This window comes from Aspergillus glaucus (assembly GCF_001890805.1).
Source record: "Aspergillus glaucus CBS 516.65 unplaced genomic scaffold ASPGLscaffold_2, whole genome shotgun sequence".
Lineage (NCBI taxonomy): Eukaryota > Fungi > Ascomycota > Eurotiomycetes > Eurotiales > Aspergillaceae > Aspergillus > Aspergillus glaucus.
The window spans coordinates 419,636-434,148 of record NW_019170454.1 but is presented as its reverse complement, the minus strand read 5'-3'; the positions used below and the strand labels follow the sequence as shown (position 1 = coordinate 434,148).

Here is a 14,513-nt window from a genome sequence, read left to right as displayed (position 1 = left end):
ATTATCTTAGTTACCGCAACTCTTGTGTCATCACCTAATCACGGTCAAATCAAATGCCAGACAGCAAGGCTGGCAAGGAGTGCGCTGTCATCTTGGAGGCACAGCCACATAATCCTGAAAAGTGCCTTATCATACACTTTCTCAACACACGTCTTCTCAATAACAAAACATAACCATCACTATAATTCTTCAGACTTACCATTCCATTACCAACATTAGTTTTTGGGTCATCATGTCGTTTGGATTTTCTGTTGGAGACTTTCTAGCCAGTGCATCATTAGCATACAAACTCTATCAATCTTTGTCGTCAGCAACAGGCTCAGAAAAAGATTACAAGGACCTCATTGCAGAGCTCCATGTGGTTCATAAGGTTCTTTTGCAAGTTGAAGACCTGAGGGTCTCAAATGAGCTAGCTCAGGATACTCTGAACTCACTCTTATTTATCACCAATTCTGCAACCGAGGCAATGGAAGCTTTCATTCATAATATTGAACCATACAGGGCCTCACTAAGCAGTAGTGGTTCGGGTAATGTTGCCAGAGACGCTTGGATGAAAAGCAGGTGGGCATTCCGAATGCCTGTCCATGTAATGCCCTTCAATTCCCTTTAATGTTGTGCTAGTAGTACTGATTCAAGTTGATCCATAAAGATAGCTAAACTGAGAAAGTCACTTGCCACAATGCTTTCTGCAGTTAATATACTGGTTCAGTTGGCTTGTTATTACAAGTATGTGCCACTCACTTTATTCAGTTGAAGTTATTAATCATCTATAGCACGGCGTACACGCCTAAATATAGTGCTTCTTTCTCATTGGGTTGTTCCGATCAAGTGGTTATACCTGGAAAAAAGGCCATGATTCACTCTACATTTTCCGACGTAAAAATCGAAGCTCGTATACTTGGTGGCTCTAGTCTGAAATCAAGAGGTACGCCGCCTACAACGATGGTGTAGAACTACGGTTCTCTTTCCCACACGTACTCACTAATGAAGATATTAATCTACATTACCGGCAACAAAACCAACCACATTTGTTTTTTCGACCAGGTCAAATCTTCACCCTTAAAATCGGCTCTGAATTTTTCCTCGATCACAGCGAGAGTGTTGATCATAGCAACCTGCCTCTTGAGCCAATTCAAATCCTTCAGGAAAGAGCTGAAGCAGCCTACCAAGCGAACAGGAGAATTAGGCTCAACCAAATTCACCAACTTCCTCTTTCATATCTGTCTTTACACTGCAAGGAAGATAGATATAGAAGAGGGTATGTCAGGTGTCTCTTGTGCAATGATAGCTTGCAGAAACAAGGTGAAACATTCATGACTAAAGATGAATGGGTAACACTTCATTTCCGTGTTGAGCATTGGAATATTTATCTCAAAATTTGCAGTACAGCGAAAAATCATCCAGACAGGACGTTCTCTTCAGAATCATGGATCACCCTGGATGATGTTGCTTCGGATAACCCTATACCTACAGATGACAAGATAATGAAGACCATTAATCAGTCAACTCAGGAAGACTACGGTGGCGCCCCTGGTCCGATTTTGATACGGCGATTTGTGGTTGTACGTGAAGGTCCTAAATCAAGTTTATGCCTGGGAATACATACGTACGTGTCACATTTAAATGTTGAGATGACTGTCTTTGCAACCAAGCATCCCCAGGACTGTCATGTTATCCAGGCTATGAAATATAACTCTGCTAATTCCCAATAAAGGTACGCAGGCCGAGGGTGTGCGGATCAATCAGATCAACATTTATTTGGCATCATACATCCAAGCAAGGAAATTCCTCCACCAGAACAAGGGGAGACAGGCCTTTCGCTCATACCTCTACGCATGAAGGTGGAACATCCCTCAACTGTCCTTCCTCATACAGCACGAATTCATTTTGGTCGTGCATATGAAATTGACCACGATGTTCCTGTTCGACCTATTGGCTTAATCCACACTGGCTCTATGGAGACTCTTCGATCGCAATTTCAATCTAATGTTTCTAAAGAGGGTGTACGGACTGGCGAGGAAGAGACATACGAATCCAAATTGAACAGAATTCTTGAGATCTCACAAGAAGGCAAGGACTCAGAAAATGACGCAGCAGTTCTCCCGGCAGATATGGAAACGGTCAAGAACATACGGCAAAGAATTAAAGATAATATCGGTCCAGCTATATCCCCTACTGCTCATCCACCTGTTGAATATCAACCGAGGCTCGAACATAATTGGAGGAAGATCAGTCTGATGGAAGGTTATCCTACCGCACGAAAAACATCAGACTGAGAAAAACTTGTTCCACTCTACGAATGTCGCAGGCATATTTGAAAGTTTAGTAGCAGTTGGAAATCTGCCCTGCCCGAAGCAAATAGATCGACCATGAATAGATCAATAGCGAACACCATTCCAGATTCTCTCAAAAGTCACCATAGCACAGCTCATATCTAGGCCCTCAATCCACTGCTCCTAGAGACAAGATTTCATTGATATCTTGACATCTCTTATATCAACTTCGACAAATCCCATGTTGTTCGGCAGTGAACCGTCTCATAGATTTTTAAAGTTTGGTATCATTGGAATATAGTTCATGGTATGTCTCGATTAACCCATTTATTTCGTATTTGATGCTAATGGCAGGGGCATCAATTGACATCCAAAGGAGCAGAGCTGCCTGTACATCATACGGCATTCCAATTGCCAATAATCGAACATCCCAAACCAACACAAGCGAGACATGCATAGAATTTCGAATGGTTGGGAAAATCACATTTCTATACAGCCATCTGCCGACGCCATTAGACCTCCAAACTTGCCAAATTCAGGGATGTCCAGGCCTACCTCCGGTTCCCCTCCCTCTCTCTTCCCTCTATCTCCCCTTTATTGTACCCCTTTTTTCTTTTTTCTTTTTTCTTTTTTTTCTTCTTTCTTGTTCGCGTTCTTGCTGTTCTTTTCAAACCAATACACTCGATTTGCTGGTTGACAGCCATGAAAACCCAAGCAGCCCCCCGCGCGGGGGGCTACCTGTATTTAGATGATAGATGGTAGTTCAGCTAGGTGACAGACAGCTCCGATCTGCCCGTCGTATGTCTCGCATTGGGACCAGGGCTTTTCCGCTTCCGAGACTCCAAGATGAAATGGGGAAGCTTCGGGGCAGCGGTGCCAATTCTCCGTATTACCGTACGAGGCCCATATGACAGCCGTGAGCCGTAGAGACAGTATCGCGCAGTAGGGAATGTACGTATTATTGAATCTGCTTACTAGAACTAACTAAGAGTGTTCCATCGCCGTACGATAAAACTTCTCCGGAGCTCACTAGATTGGTCCGATACTCATCCGATACTCATCCGATATTCATCCGATCTTCATCACAAGACTCCAAGGATGCGTGGAAAGACCCGAACCTCGACGTAAAATAGACACACACACACACACACACACACACACACATATATATATATACTTTACGCCATGAGGCATCAGATGTAATGTAATCCATTGCGAGATTTAAAGTCCGTTTGTTTTGCTCCGGTCGAAGACTTCCCAGTAAAGCCATCATGACTTGCGATACTAGCATGCTGAAAGTCCATTCCAACGGATCTCTGCACGGGCTGCCGGTCTATCCAGAGTCACCCGACCTGACAGGGCTCACGGCAGTCGTGACGGGTGCCAATGGAATAACAGGTTCTGCGATGGTTCGAGTCCTGGCTGAGGCTCCAAGGCGATGGAAGAAGATCTATTGTCTTTCTCGGCGACCACCCTCTGAATACACTCTCAAATCGCTGGGCGAAGAAACGGCTTCCAGGATCGAACACATATCATGCGATTTCTTGAGCGAACCCCAAGAGCTTGCTGCAACGCTTAAAAGGTCAATCCGTCACATGTACGTCCCTCAATCCTGCGCCTCATTTCATCATCCACATGCATATCCATGGCGGGGTAGAAAAGCAAACATTGATTCAAGGACAGAGATTATGTATTCTTCTTTTCATACATGCAGCCACGCTCAGACAAGAGTGGCCCGCAGGGGCAGTGGTCAAATGCCGAAGAGTTAACGAAAGTGAATTGTAGGTGGAGCCTCTCAGCTTACCCAAATTGAAATAAATGGATGCTAACTAGATACAGCAAAACTTCTTTCCGGCTTTCTCTCTGCTCTGGGCATTTTGGGGCTCCTTCCACGCAGATTTCTTCTGCAGACAGGAGCCAAGCACTATGGCTTTCACTACGGCCCAACCTTTAATCCATCCTTCGAAACAGATGGTAGAGTCACCAACGAGTCGAACTTTTACTACGCGCAGGAAGATGCGCTGATTGAGTTCTGCCAACGACACTCGGTCCAATGGAATGTAGTGCGGCCATCGTTTATAATTGGCGCTGCTCAAGAGTCCGCCCTTAACCACATCATCGGCTTGTCCATTTATGCAGCGGTACAGGCCCATCTCAAAAAACCACTGGTGTTTCCGGGGGACTACACAGCATGGGATCGCGAGCACTGCCAGAGCACGGCGTTGCTGAATAGCTACCTGGAAGAATGGGTTGCATTGAGCCCCAATACTGGCAGCGAAGCCTTTAACATGCAGGATGGCAGTCCGTTTACGTACGGTCGGCTGTGGCAGTACCTCGCCCAGTGGTATGGTACCAATTGGACTCGCCCGGAGACCGATGAGTCCCGATACCACGCCATCCATGGGACCTACGATGTCCCACCCAGAGGGTACGTTCAAAGCCCCCTTCCGAAATAACAATGAACCTGCAACTCACCTGATTTCCCTGGCAGATACGGTCCGCGAGGAACCACTCGGTATTCCTTTACCCTCACGGAGTGGTCCCAAAGCCCTGAAGTTGAACAGGCTTGGGAGGAGTTGAAACAAAAACATGGCCTATCTTTAGATCCGTTTGCGAAACGAGACACCATTTTCGGCCACACAGATGCCGCAGTAATTGGCGGCTGGCCATTGTCGCTGAGTATGAGGAAGGCCCGCAAAATGGGTTGGAACGGGTTTGCCGATTCATATGAATCAGTGTTCAATAGTCTGCATGAGATGGCTCGCATGAAAATTGTCGTGCCGACTGCTCAAGAAGAATGGGTCGACTAGGCATGGGTACAAGTTAATCGACTTTCCAGTTGTTAACATATTCTTGAGTAGCAGGGAGGAGGGGAAAAGAAAAGGAAAATTTCTCTGTATTTCACTAGCTGTTATCGGAGTGTCGCACTTGGTTATGTCAATATAGCAAAAAAGCGAAATAGGAAACAATAGTACAGTTACTGCATGGTATTGGCCCTCAAGTAGACAGGAATAGGCCGAGATAGAGGTCTGCATCCTCGTGCATCTGAAGATCTGCTCTGCAAGCTCAATGGAGCAGTGGATTCGATTCTTCCACATCCCGATCTGGCTGTCGATCCTGTCCACTGGGATCTGCCACCAGAGAGAATAGGTCAGCGACGGCCCATGATAAGTAGGCGTGTTGCAAGGGCGTGTTGGCCATTATCTGTAACACAATCAACAACCGAGATATCTTACAATTGAGATCTGCCTAAGTCAGGTCATCCGACGGTAAGAGGACCCAGCCTGGAGATTTTTCATTTTCTATCCACTCTCCAGCCGAGTGCCTAGCGATGCCTCTCTGTCAGACTCATCGAAAGCCCCGTAATGGGTGTACACCATGTGAAAACAGGCACATCAACGTCAGTCCGCTCACCTTGCCCCTCACCTGCCAGGTATAGAAGGTGACCAGAAATCGTGCACGCTCTTCTGGTCTCTCTGTTGTTTTAGGTACATGCTTCTAAAACATCATAGTGCGATGAGAAGAGCCCAACATGTGGCTTTTGCCTTACATGAAAGCTACAATGCATATACCCAACTATTTCCCGCCGTGCAAGACTCCGCCTACGTGGTGTCGAGTCTGAGTCTCTTGCTGCAGACTAGCTCAGTGGACCAACAAGAATTCTCGAATTGCGATTGCTATCTCACTATTTAACTGTGACTTATAAAACACTTGCCCAAGACAAACCAGGAATCCACCATTGCCAGAGAGTTATACCACGAATGGCCTTGTCACTATGTTTCTTCTTGACAGCGTTTTATCCTTTTCAGCTTTACACCTAGCCTTTCTCGAAGTGAACGACCGTCACTGGTGGCTGCAGACAGCTTTGAAATACCAAAACAAGGCCTCCTCCGCTTTCCACAGATCACTTACTGATATCGGACCGCACGACTGTGAGGCAGCATTTCAATGCTCCATTTTCATCTTATTGTTTGCAGCAGCATATCAAGGAGTGTCCAGGGACAGTCATATCTTGGATCCTCTGTCCAAAATTCTCAGTCAACGCAAATTGGTCGAAGGTTGTGCTTTGCTGAGGCAATCAAATAGTCGTTTCCAAGGCGAAGGGTTTAGAGGTCGAGTTGAGCGGGATCCTGCTGATGGAAATACAGAAGGTAGTCTTAACTCCTCACCTAATCCGTCAGTATTGTCTTTGATGCGGTCTGCAAGTCATAGCTAATCCCCACAAAGACCGACAAGTGGTAGGGTTCTCAATTTGCATCGGTATGTCAAGATAAATCATTGACCTGTTGTCTGGAGGGGAAGTACTAATAGCCAAAAGTTCTCTCTTGGAAGCGCTTTCGAAACTACGCGAAGTAATAAATACAAGTGGTGGAGACCACCAAGAGACGTACCAGAGCTCCTGCCAGATGTTATATGAATGTATTGGACGGGAGCCCCTGGATGGTCCTGGGATCAATATCATTGCCTGGCCAGTTTATGTTAGTGGCTCGCTCATACACCTGCTCCAAAAAGTGGATTTGGTGGCTCACCTATTATTTCTTCATCACGGCGTCGGGTTACATCTGATTCGTGACAAGTGCTTTGTCAGGGAATCTGGTAGTTAAAAGCTTTCTCAGAGCGCTTCTACATCCAGTTAGAGGCTCACCCCACATGGGCAGAGTCGATCCAATGGGTCAAAAAGATAGCTGAAACCTAGGGGTCGATTTAAATCATATTATAATCATCAGTGTTGACGTTTGGCTCACTGAAAGAAATATGCTTTACGAAAGACCCATATCCCAATGCTAGCTTATCACCTAACTGTCATCCAAGCCAGCCTACACCCGCACTGGAGTAATATATCGATACAGACCACAGAAAAGCTATATTAGAAGCTCTCGGAACTATGACCTAACCAAATAGCAATGCCTATAAGGGATGAATTACCACCACAAAGGTGTAGCTTGTGGTACTCACAGTATGCAGTGTTCTTCTTGTCTTTGAAAATCCAATAAATGTCACGGGCTCGGACCAGTAGATATTAACGAATTGATATTCCTATCTAAACTAGTGTAGCCATCGACGAGAATATCGAATCTGGAGCAAAAAAGAGAAAAGTAAATCTATCTCGGGGAAGAAAGGGTTTTATAGGCGTTTGTTTGACATCACTAATGTCTTGTCTGGCGTATTGATGTCGTTTGTCTGTGTCAGTTGTTGACGCAGCGTCGAGCCGTCACATAAAGTTACCAGAACATAATAAGTGGGTACTTTCCTCTTTATGCGTGAATTGAGTTGACTGGAAATGCCACACTCATACTGATATTCAGCTTCAAGTAGAGAATGAGAATTGGTCGATTCCCTATCGAAAGTATGAAACCTATCCTGAAAGTGTATTGTGTACATAGTGGTAGATATATTGCTCAATTCAGTAGGGACTGAGACGCACTGACAATGAATATGTCTATTAATGGGCTGGAACCATCTCAATGAATCGTAACTCCATCCAACAACCCTGTCATGGTCCACTAATGCACACCCTGTATACGTTGCTGCCCAACGTAATGCATTACAACACACTGCAATGTTCAATGTAACCATACGGAATTCAGTTAGACCTCTATTACCCCCCTACAGACGAGGAAAATGATGACAGGACTTAAACGCCCATCAGGCAAGATGTCTATCGCCGAAGACTTTCTCACCCCACGAACACTACTCATCGACAACAGCTTCTGCTGTCGTACCGACAAGTTCCAAAAGCTTACAATATCCTACAAGGATGTGGAGGATCTCCCCAGTACCCAGGAATATTTCATGATGAAGAGCGGCTTAACTTCCATGGGATGGAGTGCGGTAGGCACCACCTGACCTTTCCATTGGTGGGAATGGATAGGCTGATGGGATGCAGATTGTTACATACATACAACCGATTGTGGAGGAGTTTTGGAAGGTATGTTGATTATTTATTTTTCTTTTCTCTTATTCAGCGTGAAGCTCATCGCGATGATAGGTCCAAAATCTTGCCTTGAGCTTCGAAGTAGGTTTTTTCTGATGGTACACGAATAATAGACTGAAGGAAGAAAGGAGGAATTTAGTGCAATAGGACGAGTATGTGATGGCATTTGGGGGGCTTGTTCCACTGCCAAGGCGGATTATGGTATGATCTGGCTTTGCTGGTGGTGTGCCCTCACGGCTGATGGAATTGAAAATTCTAGATGAGCTGTTCGATGGTCTGGCCAAGCTCTACGAAGACCCCAGCAACGACAGTTTGCGTGTCAAGGTCACAGCCACTATCGCTGACCGGTTGAACAATGTCAGCAATTTGTCTGATCTGGCTACCATGACTAAGGAGGATATGAACGATTCCACGATCAATGCGACTGTGTCCCAGGCAACGCTTGATCAGTTATCTGATAACCTGCAAAACCCGGAAGTCGAGAAACTCCTGCGTGAATATGTTTCGGACCCGGAGGATCTCCAGGGTAATCTAGACGCAGTGATCTGGACCAGAAATACCATTTCGGGGATTGATCTGAATGATTCGTGCGGTCCACCCTTGGATGATCTGGAAAAGGCCGTGGGTGAGTGTGCCTTGTATCGCTGGATATGAGAAGGAATAGTCATTAATGATATGGTTGTAGGCGCCGTGGCAGCCATTGCCGTTGACCTGCAGGATGTGAAGAAGTCGCTCGAGGACGATACTGATCCAGCGCCGAGCCCCATTCTCGATCTTAATGAGGCCAATATTCTTGAGTTGTGGGATCATCTGGCCGAGCAGGGTGAGTCAAGACTATTTGGATTTCAGTGGCGTGCGATAACCATTCTCTTTAGTTCGGGAGTTCAAAGCAAACTATACCAATACCTAGTGTTTCTCATTGACGATTAGGTAGAATAAATGCTATAGAATATCTGTTCCTTCACAGGTTCAGTTTTATTCTATTCAATTTGATTCTTTCAGCCTTTTGCTCGCTAGATACCTCACATGTCCTGCCCAATCTAATTTCACCTCCGCAAGCCCAGTCAGATCGAGTCGATCTGGATACAGCAGCTTGATAGTCCATTGGGTAAACGGTGTTGGCTCGGTATGGTATATGGTCGGAAAGATTGCCTTGTCATGAACCTTTCCCTTTTTTCCGGATTCGGTGAGTTCGTAGGAGTACCGCTTGATCTGGGGCAGGCTCGTGAAGTTAAAAACTTGGTCATCCCGAATGTCCTGGTATATCCCGGAAGTGGTGATCTCAAGCACGACAATAACCACACCGTTCTCGAGGGCATCTTTATTGGGCATTGCCCCTTTCAGCTCCGCTTCCAGGCCTTCAAGGCGGTAGTGCGTGCCATCCGTAAACACACTGGCAAAGCTGTCTTTGGTCGTGCTGGTCTTGGGGAGAAGAATGAATCTGCTACTGTGAGTTGAGCCCTGAAGGCCATCAATCATTAATGGACCGTAGTTGGAGGGGAGCTAGAGCAGGTCAGTCAAGTATTCACGAATGAGAACGAGAGTGAAACTGACCTCGCTCGACGAGGTGGGATTTTCGAAGTCTTAAACAGAATTAGCGCCATGCTACAGCACAGATGGTGATATACTCACACTGAAAATCACTGCCGTATTGCTCATCAGCGGCTTGAATCTCACTGCCAATAATGTAAATATCCTGCTTGTACTCCGCCACGGTCTTGGTAGCGTCCAGCTGGACGCTGCTTTCAGCTAGAGCATAATATCGATAGGCCCAGGTGAGATTGCGCAGTTGAATGACCACACTGGTGCGCATCGCCATTACCCGATCGTAAAACCTGGCTGCGGCCTCCTGGTACACCTCGTCCTGGCCCTTGAAGCCATCTCTGAGCTGCTGCAGCCGTTCAACGTCCTTATCGCTATTAAGGACATTCATTTCGGCCTGGACGTACTGCTGGCCAGCCTTGATGGCCTCTGTCTGCACCTGGGCGAGCTGCTTCCCATTGATGGCGTGTTTGCGCAATGCCAGGCGATAGCCGGCAGCGCCCCCTATCTTATTGTCTACCGCAACCTGCATCTGATTATCCGATTCAAGCACCCATTCATCCCATGCAGCAAGAGTCACAATCAGATTTGCATCCGCATCACCCTGGTTGCTGCCGGAGATATCCCCCGTTGTGGGAATATCAGTCGAGGGATTGCTCTCTAGGGCTTTGACTGCCGTCACAATATTGGTGATATTGGGATAAATGGTTTGAAGGATCTTGACACAGTCAAGCAGCTTCTTTAGAGTGGCTGATGACAGTTCCTTGCTCACCTGGTCTGCAATCTCCTCTGCCTTTTCCACTGCGTCGACTCCCTCTTCGACGGCCTTTTCGGCCCCTCCAGCACCTCCCATACCAAGAAGACAGAGCTCGCCAATATTAACCGCCACTTCTATCATTCAGGTGAGCACAAGGGACACATAGCGTAAGATGAAGAAGACAAAACACAGGGACTTACTGAGGATAGTTTCCAGAATATTAAACACAGCCTTGAGCTTCTGCTGATACTGCCACTCGGCCAATCCTGCCTCAAACGCCGCCTGTGCCTGGATGAGCTCGCCATTATCGGCTTCAAACTGTTGTGAACACGAAAAAACTGTGTCACACGCATAGGTATACTTGGAATACGCTGCATCTCGTAGTACAACGAGCATGCTTCTCTGATCGACAGCCTGGTCTAACATGGCATCCCACTGTTCGACCAAGGTCTGCCATGCCTGATCTTTGTCCTGGAAGCGATCATACTGCTCCTGGAAAGATAGCATGGCATCTAAGGCCTTTTCAACTGCGTCCATGTACGAGTCCGCCTGCAGAGTAGGCAGGTAGCTCATATCCGGGCCTGTGATGGTTTGCGCCGCGAGCTGTTGGCCGAGAGCCACTGCTTGGGCATTGACTAGAGGGAATTTGGGAGACTGTGAGGTCATGGTAGTCACATGTGCACACAGGGAGATAGCGATGGAGGTACTCTGCCAGAAGAGTGCGAGAGCAATTCGCAGCTGGGTCTCAAGACAAGCCTCAAATGCAGCATGGCTATCGATGAAATAGGTCGGCTGGTAGCTGACCTGGATCTCTTTGTCTGTCACAGTGACAACGGCCCCAAGATTGCCACTAGTGGGCCCAAGTTGCAAGGTCTTTGTTCCAAAGCCTTCGCTCAGGACGCTGATCGGTTGGTCGATAACAGAGGCATACAAGGCGATCGTGCATCTGGTACCCTGGCGGTTGATCTTGAGGTTGACTGGGGCGGGAGCTGTGAGAACTCGAGCAACGATCTGAATCGTGCCGGCGGAAGGTGGAGAAAAGGTGATTTCAGACGAAGTAAAGGCAAAGACGTCGGTATAGATGTAGACCTTGGTGCTGGATGCATTCAGAACGGTTGATTCGTCCAGGTACACGCCTCGGTAGGTCGCAACAGCCTGTCAAATGTTTAGTTTACGTCTCAATTCAGAGTAGAGATCGCCAGTCATTTTACCGAATTGTCTTCCTGAGCCACAGTGAATGGGATACTGGCGATGGCATCGGACTGGGCATATTGTTGCCACTGCTCGGGCGAGCTGGGTTGGGGGTTGATACTGGGCATATTGATTGTAGGAGGGTAGATGGTTGGGAGAGTGAATAAGTGAAAAGGAATTTATTTCTTATTCTTATTCTTTTATTTATTTATTTCCCCGCCCCACTGTGAAAGTGATGTATGGATATTTCTAGGTATGTCATTTATGCAGACATAATATACTAAAACGTACCTCGAATTGCACCAGAATACTTGCCAGGGAGATCCAATCGCCATGAACCTAGTTAATTTTTAGACGGACCCGACTAATGTTACGCCATTGTGAGGGGTGTTGGGCACTCTTTGCCCAAAAAGTCCTTAGCAGGGGAGAAATTGCCTCGCGATGATCTTGATGACGGCCGACGGGCATCCAGATCTCTCCGACCCGTCAAGGCTCTCAAGATGACAACACATCTGTCCCAGATGAGACACCTCAAATGTACCCGACCATGACTTACATCATTGTACTGACCTCCTAGTGACATGGTGCGCTCTCATCATCTCCATCTGCAGGTGCTACAGGGTGGAGTTGGCGGACCGGACCGGGCCTGATGTTATTCATGCATATGTGGTAGAAATGCGGGGAAGGATATAGGATAGCTTGAGTGGAACCCTGTCTGATTCGATTCGATTCAATGGTGTATACTGTTATAAGGACTTTTGTAAATCGCCAAGTGATCGCGAGGTTCCAATGGCATGTATCAAATACCTGCAACATCTCTGGAAATGGGGTGACGATGAGTTTTCTGGTGCCTTCGCTGTCATGGGTGCCTAGAGTGGAAAGGATTATGATTAATTATTACGATAGGGGTTGAACAGATTTGACAACTGGTCGTAACAGTATGCATGGACAAAAAATGCCTCATACAAGACTACATCGAGACCGGGTAATGGGAGATATAACGTAGTATGATGAAGAGAAGCATATAGAGTGATAACCGTCAGGCTATCCGTTCATTTCCATCCAATCCTCTGGCTATTTTTCTTTCCTTTTTTGAACCACTCTTCATTTGCAAAGGCGCGAAAAAAAACTCTCATCATGTCGGATTTTGATCCAACCAAGCCCATCAAAGACCCCAAGGTCTGGTATCCCCAGGGCATGTACATATCCCAGGGCGACAATGGACAGAAAACATTCCTGCTCGCTAAGAAGGACATGGGATCTTTGAATCGATATGTCATGACTGGGCGAATGTTGCCCACCGATCGCACCGAGTATACATCGACTATTGGTGTGGCAGACACCAGCGTCATCAGTGATGAGGTCTGGGGTGCTGTTGATAATCTCTTAAGGGTCTACAAAACAGTACGTCTATTGGGGGCACATTGACCCCTTGATGAGAGAAACTGATCGAGTGCTGGCTATTCCATTGCTTGACAGATCAAAACCGACTCGTCCGACTTCCAGGACAACACCTGGGATGGTATTGTCGAACTCGCCAGCAACATCTACACCTATGCCTCCAAGGCCGGTGGCACCGACGAGAGCTCCTATTACTACAAGATCATGGAGTGGGTTAAAAATTACAACGAAGCCAACACAGATGATGAAAGGGAGAAATATGCAGCCGACATTACCTACGCTGCCAAAAAGCAGCTTGGAATCGTCACTGATCTGCAGAGAAAGGCAGAAACTGCTCGCACTGACCTAGGCGTATTTCACGATAAATGTGTCGCAAGCAAGGGCCAGCTCGATGGCAGCGCTAATACCATGCAGACCTTGCTGAAAAAAGAGAATAGCGATATTGAGACGCTAACAAAGGAGATTGAGGATGCGAAAAAGGCCCTGGAGCCAATCCAGAAGCGGATCGACGAAGGTAGGCCTTCTCCCCATGTCAAGACGAAAATAAAGTGTTGAAGTCTTCATCACAGCCCGGCTCAGGGAACAGCATACCGAATATTACAGTTGGATGTAAGTCCAGCGCCATGATCTATTGAAGATGGGGTCATATGCTGACGGCAAAAGTCCCATTGTGGGCACCATTGCGGCGATCGCTGTCATCGCCCTGGCTGAGGAGGAGATTGCCAGCCTGAGAGACAGTTTGAACAAAATCATGGTTGTGATCAACTCGGACCAAGCCAAGCTGCAGGCCGCCAATGCGCTACAGGGAGACATCACCGGCATGGGGGTAAGAAGGCTCCCCTCTTGGACGCTTCATTGATTTGGCTGATCTATGAGTAGACCGATGTTGACAGTTTATTGGGCATTATCGCGCCTGCCATATCTATCCTCGAGGACCTGCAGGGCGCTTGGAAAAGTATGTCGACCAAGTTAGAGGTTCTCATGTCTCTCTTTGAGGACGAAACAGAGGGTGTGCCCCCGATGGATATGGCGGAAACGGACCTACAGTCCATTATCGAGGAATGGAACGCCCTTCGCGATGACGGTGTGTTTCTTTTTTTTTTTTTACATATATCGTTATCTATAATCATTGCAAATTTTGGCATCGCTGACCTTTCCTGTAGCTGATGCTTACATCAAGGAGGCCTATAATATTCCCCAGCCCTCGAAGACCAGCATTCAGAATTATGTGAATCAGCTCGATGATCATCTGCAGAAATTGAAAAACTAAAACGACGAAGAAATACTAGCATTAAGGGTCTTGTGTTTGATTTTTATGCAGTACTGTGGACTACTCGAAAAGAGAATCAAGTTTATGTCATACAAATACTACATAACTACCTTGAGTCCTCCCCAGCTTACGGGGTTAGTCCAC

General features: G+C 46.8%; 7 protein-coding genes across 7 annotated transcripts; 6 read left to right on the top strand and 1 right to left on the bottom strand.

Moving 5' to 3' along the window:
* Positions 1–115: 115 nt before the first annotated feature.
* On the top strand, positions 116–2,440 carry ASPGLDRAFT_162676 (uncharacterized protein). The gene is made up of 5 exons (XM_022542521.1): positions 116–586; positions 650–726; positions 774–925; positions 991–1,606; positions 1,715–2,440. Exons 1-5 carry the CDS (start codon positions 233–235, stop codon positions 2,274–2,276), a joined length of 1,761 nt encoding a protein of 586 aa, XP_022405054.1. The 5' UTR covers positions 116–232; the 3' UTR covers positions 2,277–2,440.
* Positions 2,441–2,505: 65 nt separating this feature from the next.
* Positions 2,506–3,285, top strand: ASPGLDRAFT_701221 (uncharacterized protein). The gene has a single exon (XM_022549447.1). The coding sequence runs from the start codon at positions 2,615–2,617 to the stop codon at positions 3,023–3,025; it is 411 nt and encodes a 136-aa protein (XP_022405053.1). The 5' UTR covers positions 2,506–2,614; the 3' UTR covers positions 3,026–3,285.
* Positions 3,286–3,562: 277 nt separating this feature from the next.
* On the top strand, positions 3,563–5,083 carry ASPGLDRAFT_117551 (SDR family oxidoreductase; the record flags this gene model as incomplete). Its single annotated transcript, XM_022539883.1, has 4 exons — positions 3,563–3,870; positions 3,957–4,054; positions 4,113–4,701; positions 4,765–5,083. 4 exons carry the CDS (start codon positions 3,563–3,565, stop codon positions 5,081–5,083), a joined length of 1,314 nt encoding a protein of 437 aa, XP_022405052.1.
* An 846-nt stretch (positions 5,084–5,929) lies between these two features.
* On the top strand, positions 5,930–7,015 carry ASPGLDRAFT_1499208 (uncharacterized protein). Its single transcript, XM_022542085.1, has 2 exons — positions 5,930–6,424; positions 6,606–7,015. The coding sequence occupies exons 1-2, from the start codon at positions 6,049–6,051 to the stop codon at positions 6,875–6,877; spliced, it is 648 nt and encodes a 215-aa protein (XP_022405051.1). The 5' UTR covers positions 5,930–6,048; the 3' UTR covers positions 6,878–7,015.
* Positions 7,016–7,890: 875 nt separating this feature from the next.
* ASPGLDRAFT_41939 (uncharacterized protein) lies at positions 7,891–9,202 on the top strand. The gene is made up of 7 exons (XM_022545516.1): positions 7,891–8,105; positions 8,161–8,202; positions 8,263–8,289; positions 8,337–8,409; positions 8,468–8,833; positions 8,894–9,031; positions 9,084–9,202. Exons 1-7 carry the CDS (start codon positions 7,896–7,898, stop codon positions 9,116–9,118), a joined length of 891 nt encoding a protein of 296 aa, XP_022405050.1. The 5' UTR covers positions 7,891–7,895; the 3' UTR covers positions 9,119–9,202.
* Positions 9,108–11,826, bottom strand: ASPGLDRAFT_162671 (uncharacterized protein; the record flags this gene model as incomplete). Its single annotated transcript, XM_022542520.1, has 5 exons — positions 9,108–9,711; positions 9,763–9,791; positions 9,841–10,641; positions 10,708–11,662; positions 11,719–11,826. The coding sequence occupies 5 exons, from the start codon at positions 11,824–11,826 to the stop codon at positions 9,193–9,195; spliced, it is 2,412 nt and encodes an 803-aa protein (XP_022405049.1). The 3' UTR covers positions 9,108–9,192.
* Positions 11,827–12,835: 1,009 nt separating this feature from the next.
* ASPGLDRAFT_31525 (uncharacterized protein) lies at positions 12,836–14,369 on the top strand (the record flags this gene model as incomplete). The annotated part of the gene is made up of 6 exons (XM_022544066.1): positions 12,836–13,102; positions 13,178–13,613; positions 13,669–13,708; positions 13,763–13,925; positions 13,979–14,183; positions 14,263–14,369. The coding sequence occupies 6 exons, from the start codon at positions 12,836–12,838 to the stop codon at positions 14,367–14,369; spliced, it is 1,218 nt and encodes a 405-aa protein (XP_022405048.1).
* Positions 14,370–14,513: the final 144 nt, after the last annotated feature.